This window comes from Protobothrops mucrosquamatus, unplaced genomic scaffold (genome assembly GCF_001527695.2).
Source record: "Protobothrops mucrosquamatus isolate PMUCROS unplaced genomic scaffold, P.Mucros_1.0 scaffold4734, whole genome shotgun sequence".
NCBI lineage: Eukaryota > Metazoa > Chordata > Lepidosauria > Squamata > Viperidae > Protobothrops > Protobothrops mucrosquamatus.
Genome location: NW_015390626.1, coordinates 7,908 through 14,598, shown reverse-complemented (window position 1 = coordinate 14,598; position 6,691 = coordinate 7,908). Strand labels below are relative to the sequence as shown.

The following is a 6,691-nucleotide window of genomic DNA, read 5'->3' as shown; positions in this document are numbered from 1 at the left end:
AGGAGAAACTTCCTGACAGTGAGAACAATTAACCAGTGGAACAACCTGCCTCCAGAAGCGGTGAATGCTCCAACACTGGAAGTTTTTAAGAAGAGACTGGACAGCCATTTGTCTGAAATGGTATAGGGTTTCCTGCCTGAGCAGGGGGTTGGACTAGATGACCTCCAAGGTCCCTTCCAACTTTACTATTATTGTTGTTGTTGTTGTTGTTGTTGTTATTATTATTATTATTATTATTATTAATATTATTATTATTATTATTATGTTTAAAAAAACGTGAAGAGATAAAAAATGAAGTGAAAATATTCCTCCAAAGGCAGCAAACCATGGAGAGTGGGTTTTTTTTAATGGGAGATTTTTCCCTCTCCTTCAAATAGATACTGTTACCGTTTCATACTTTTGCTGTAAAGAAAATGAGAGCTTTTGAAACTGTCATGCAGCAAGAAATCAAGTGGGTCTCTCTTGCACTTCCTTTCTATTTCAGAGAATATCCCCACCCAGATACCTCAATTAGATATCTTCCCAACCATAACTCACTCAAATTGCATGGCCACTGGAATATATCCCAACAGTCATATTCTGTAACCTCTCAAAAGAGCCAGAAGATGTTATCAGGAGTCATGGGATACAATGTCTTCATATATCCTTGGTTTTTTGCTTTTTTTGTTTTTTTGTTTTAAAAAAGGCAAGTAAAGAAAATATGGCTATTCTGAAATCAACATCCAGCAAAGAAACATCTTGCTTTGCCATATGGAATGACACACAATTGTATGATTTTGTTCTAGTTCTATTAAAGCTGGTCAGGCAGGAATGAATAAGAGATATTTTTTGTAATAAATACTGTGAATACTTACAGGTGCATTTCCTTGTCTCAGGTGTGAAAATACTGCATCAAATGCTTCTTTGAAATGTTCTTTCACAATTTCTTTCATGAGTTTGAACAACCAAGCCCTATCAGCATCATCCACAAGCCGGTCATAAAACACTCGAAATACTTCATGTACAAAGAGACGAATCATTGTATGCTTGTTGACAACTGAATCCTTCTTAATAAGCAAGCAGCCTAAGATAACTCGTGAAAAATCACGCAAATTGAATGTATAATGGGATTTGGCTGGTGTTGGCAATAGGTTTGCCATGGCTTTCTTGTATACCTTAATTATTGGAAAGAAAAAAAGCATAACTTTTAGAATTATGAACTTCATAAACTTAGATCACCAAACATGTATGTATTTACATTTGTACTGAATTTCAAGATTGCCCAAATCCATAACAGAGTTGGAAGGGACCTTGGAGGTCATCTAGTCCAACCCCCTGCTCAGGCAGGAAACCCTACACCATTTCAGACAAATGGTTGTCCAAACTCTTCTTTAAAACTTCCAGTGTTGGAGCATTCACAACTTCTGGAGGCAGGTTGTTCCACTGACTAATTGTTCTGTCAGGAAATTTCTCCTTAGTTCTAGGTTGCTTCTCTCCTTGATTAGTTTTCATCCATTGCTTCTTGTCCTGCCTTCAGGTGCTTTGGAGAATAGTTTGACTCCCTCAGGCAACCCCTGAGATATTGGAACACTGCTATCATATCACCCCCTTGCCCTTCTTTTCATTAAAAAAGAAACTGGCTCTGTTTGAAGGATGGGAGTTGTATGTATCTCTGGGGGATGCTGTTCCAGAGGACAGATGCCATAGCAGAGAAGGCATGCTTCCTCATTCCTGCAAGATGACATTTAACAGAAGGGACCAGAGCATACCAACTCTGCATCATTGTACTAGGTGGCCAGAAGATTTGGAGATGGATGCTCTCTCAAATATCTGAACCTTATGCCATTAAAGGTGATAAGCAGCACTTTTAATTGCAACCAGTCCTGGGCAGAGGCAGAGATTACATTACAATTAATGCAATGCTCATTTCATAATTTTTCTCATCAATCCCTTGCACACATTTTCCTCAATACTATTTCAGAAAATATTTGCCTGTTAGAAAAATTAGTTGCACTTTTCCCCCAAATGATGTACTCATGAGGCTATCTGAGTCATCTGGAAAATCTCTTAGTTTACATTTTAACACAAATAACTAAGCAGAGAATATGACCTACCTCCATAGTGCCACTGACAATCTGGTTTCCAATTGTGAAATATTCTGGAATAAATTCATTTACTCTGAGATACAAAGAAACAAGAGTAGAAAAAATCCGGACCATTGTTTCATCACTGAAGGAATTAATGGTGCAAATATTGAAATGTCTCAGGAAACGAGGTGTTACAGGATTTCTTCCACCACCTGGTGGACCCATGGCAGCCATCAACTGAATATCAACTAGTGTTATTTTATTTGTGTCTTTTAAATCATACCTTTAAAAGAAATATGCGATATTCAGACAACCACGGTGATATATGAAAGTTTAGTGCAATAGCATAAAAATACCTTAATATGCAACTAGCTAATATATAGTATTTTATATATTAACTGTGCAGCAAAGTTTCCCTTTCCAATCCTCATCTTTACATCATCCTGCAAACCTCCAAATCTGTTCCAGTGGAAAAGGAATTCCATTGGCAACAGGACAAAATTTGGTACAATACCACAATTTCTTAGTACTGCAGAAATGATCACATGAAAGGGGATTCCATATGGAGTCACACTTGCATTGTTATATACTATTATGAGTAATGAAACACTCACTAAGAAAATAAAGCTTTATTGTATATGGATATTTAAGAAGGATATATATTTATAAATATACACTTAATCCTCATTATTAAAACTTTATGAGAAATGCAGCTTCCTTTTAATAATATAGACATATCTAAAATTATCTTCTAAAAAAATCCACCTTAGAATTAAATATGTGGGATAGATGACTGACTTTTTCAGATTATGGACCGGACAGGGCAGAGTATTGTGGTTTTTCTTTTTATCCCCAACCTGGAAGACTAACAGGATGCTTCTTTGGCTAGCTACAGCAGTGACAGCTGGCTCTCAGGTTTAAACTGCTGAATCTACCAGGTATGGTTATGCCTTTTAATGAGGAAGAAACAAGACACTGAGCATGTTGGTTGCTCAGGAGAATCATACTGGTTACTGGTTGCATCTCCAGAATAGCCATTGGGGGGGGAGGGAGATCTACTTCTCTAGAGTAGCTGGCAACCCAACAACTCACTGTGACAAAAAATAATGTTATAACTCTCTAGAACAGTGGTGGCGAACCTATGGCATGCGTGCCAGAGGCGGCACGCAGAGCCACCTCTGTGGGCATGTGTGCCATCACCCCACCTCCCTCAGCAGCCACCCCAGAGGAGAATTGACCCTGGGCACAGCCTGCACGGAGCAGCGCAGCCAAGGACATGGGAGCCGGGCAGCAGGGACAAGACTCCGCCCTTGCGCCCCATCACGCGCAGATGTTATGGGGTGTGGATGGAGGGCGTGGCCATGGTGCTGCAGGGCCACCTGGCCAATTTATGGTGGGCCATAGAGGCGGTAGGTGGCCCTGCAGATGGACGGAGCAGGGGGCGGAGTGGGGACAGGGCAGGGGCGGGTGGGGTGGGTTTTGGGCACTCAGTGTCTAAAAAGTTTGCCATCACTGCTCTAAAATAACTTGCATTACATGGAGGATCCTTCAAATACTGGGCCAGTGTTTGCTTCAGGAAAATGTCTAGTGTTGCTCTCCAGAGCCACCAAATGGTTAAATGATATGTCCCGTTTTAAAAAAGTGAATTATGGATGTAATCCTGGAGGGTTTGTGCTGCTATGGCACAAAAATATTCAGGTCTACCTGCTTCAAAATATCTTGCTCTGAAGAAGGACCCCTCAGGTTGAGTATGAAAGGCAAAGTAGTTTATATTACTGCTACTAATAATGAAGCAGTCCCTCCCCAAAAATGCAGAAAAAACCTCCCACAGTGGTATATTCTCACATCTGAAACAGACAGATGTTTTGTATCACTGATAGTCTGATAACATTCAAAGATTTACTTATTATACAAAATAAAAAAATTACCAGATTCCATGATCAAAAAACTGTCTTAAAAGTTCAACTGGAGGCTGAGCTCCATATTGCTCCAGTGCAGGCATATTCATATCATCTACAAAGATTACACACTTCTTTCCCACAGGTGGCCCATATATTCCTTTCCGCCTTTTGTCCAGCCTGGCCATGATAATATTCTACAATAAAAAAGAACATGTTTCCATTCACTAAAAATAACTTATGAGGAATAACACATCAAATTATTGCATTCTTTTTAAAAATAAAGGTAATAATAATAATAATAATAATAATAATAATAATAATAATAATAATAATAATAATAATAATGTTGGAAGGGACCAAAAAAACAGTGAGTGACATGGCTTAACTTTAACTGCATAAAACCAACCCTCAACAGATGGACAACACCAATGCAAGAGAGATCACATTTATCACCAGCTGCAAAATATGGAACCTAAGCAAACTGGAAACAGAAGCTTCAAGAAATGCTACAAATGATAAAGAGTTTATTGCTAAAGATCTTGTTCAAAGAATCCTAGATCAGAAATTTGTAGCGGAACCAATTTCAAAACTGTTATCACAGTAGCACAAAAACTGTAGAAAGTAAGGAACATGACCTTGACAGAAATATGCAGAAACCAATACCAGGGGCAAAAGGAGCTGAAATATATTTTACTCCAGAACAATAAGATAATATTCAGAAGTGACTTAGGTGGAAACCTCCCTAATTTACTGAAGTATAAGAAGAACTAAGTAAAATCAGTTTTGCAAGATTCTATTATGATAATCAATCTCAATAAAGTAGTTTTAGTCTTACTATAGAGTTGATTTCCTGGTCTGGTCTAGCTAGTGGAGCTGAGAAAAACAGAAATGTGAACAAGCAAAGCAGCTCATATGCATGCATATCAACAGATGGGGCTGAAAGGTGATATACAGGAAGCTCTATTACTCTGTATACCCCTAAAAGTAAGTACTTATGAGATAGATGAAATTAAAAAAAACTCGTGGTACTAGTAGGAACATTATAAAACTCAAACATATGCATTATTGTTATTTTTGAAGCTTCATGAAGAATCAATCATTTGTTTCACCATCCTCTGATCCTAAGAGAAGTTTCAACTTTTCTACTCTAAAGATAAAAGGGCTATATTGTATAATTATTATGAAGAAAATTAAAAGAACTCATCCACATAAAGAGTCTCAAATAGCTTTCTCCACATGCATCCATAATAAATGCAGATAGCCACTTACGGCAAACTTATGCTAACAAACATATCAATTCACCTCTAACAGGGATGCCTCTGTGGCAATATCTTTCCTGATTTAATCAGATATTGACCCAGATGATTGAAAGTATGTAAAACTAAACAGAGATGCAAGCCACATTGTGCGGCAGAGTATATTGCAGTATGACATATTTCTAGCACACAATGCAAATAAAGCAGATGCAGACAAATGTTACTCTAACTTGTAATTTAAAAATGATTTATAAATGGTTTATAAAAGTTTTGTGGGTAAGTAAAACAGCTGATCACGAATCTTAAATAAAATCCACTTGATTTTTGAACAAAAATATGTATTTTATAGAAATATAGACATAGAGATATAGATATAGAGATATATACACACACATTTTTATATAGGAGTTCTTGAACCATTCTCCTATTTTTGCCCACAACAACATTGATGTGAGAGAGGTCACAACAATGTCCCTACAAGATTGCCTATGCTTAAATATAATATGTTTTATTCAGTGGTGGGATTTCAATATGTGAACAACCGGTTCTCTGTGTAGATGCCACTTCCAGAAGTCCATTCTGGGCCTGGGCAACAAAAAATTAGCTACCGGTTCTGCCGAAGTGGTGCGAACTGACTGAATATCATCACTGGTTTGATTGTTAATTATATCATTTACCTAAGCAAATGATAGAAATAAATGAACATTCATGTCAAATGAATCTAAATGTAAACTGCAGGTCTAAAACAAAGTAGGGTTCCAGCAAAAATAAATTTTAAAAATTCAAATTTTAATAAAAGATTCCAAATTCCCCAAAGAGAACTATCTCACTAACCTGAGTTTGATTGGCACTGGTTCGAGCTGAAAAGTTAAGGAAGAATGGGAAGTAGAGATCCTTTTGTAAGTGGTGCATTAGCTTGTCTTTTACGTATACAGACTTCCCAGTACCAGTAGGTCCCACAAAAAGCAGAGCCCTTGGTAAGAAATTCAGACATTAGGTTTTCATGACTAGACTAAACTAGATAGTACTATGATTCTGACAATTTTTTATTGCTTGAGAATCATATGACTGCTTTATAATTTTAGTTACCTATTCATGGAATCATAAAGAAATAAAAAAATAAATACAACTGAAATGTATGTAGAAGTCCTATATGTTAAGCAGAAAATTCAGGCAATCATACGTGCAAGATTGATGTCAGTCCCACTGAATGGACTAGACCACTAGGAGTCAACTCCACAGGAAGATTTAAACTATATTTATTGAGATTGGCTATAACAGACTTGCAAGTTTGATTGTGCTATATCTCCTTCTTCCTATACTTCACTGGACTTGGAAGGTGTCCATCTGAGCTACTTTCAAACATCATCTGTCTGTTGTGGACTTAAAATCATCCCTCCTGAGTGGCACAACTGACAACAACATTAGCATCATTAGCATTTGTGAAGACCTTTCTGTTTTCCCAAGC

General features: G+C 37.3%; 1 protein-coding gene across 1 annotated transcript in view; it reads right to left on the bottom strand.

Moving 5' to 3' along the window:
- LOC107299262 (dynein heavy chain 7, axonemal-like) overlaps positions 1-6,691 on the bottom strand; it is a 35,175-nt gene that overhangs the window by 20,633 nt on the left and 7,851 nt on the right. Inside the window, exons 4-7 of the mRNA XM_015828626.1 lie at positions 6,058-6,196; positions 3,995-4,161; positions 2,094-2,349; positions 855-1,154 (exon numbers count right to left, since the gene is read on the bottom strand). Coding sequence (XP_015684112.1) covers positions 855-1,154; positions 2,094-2,349; positions 3,995-4,161; positions 6,058-6,196 — 862 coding nt within the window. The remainder of the gene's footprint in view (positions 1-854; positions 1,155-2,093; positions 2,350-3,994; positions 4,162-6,057; positions 6,197-6,691) is intronic.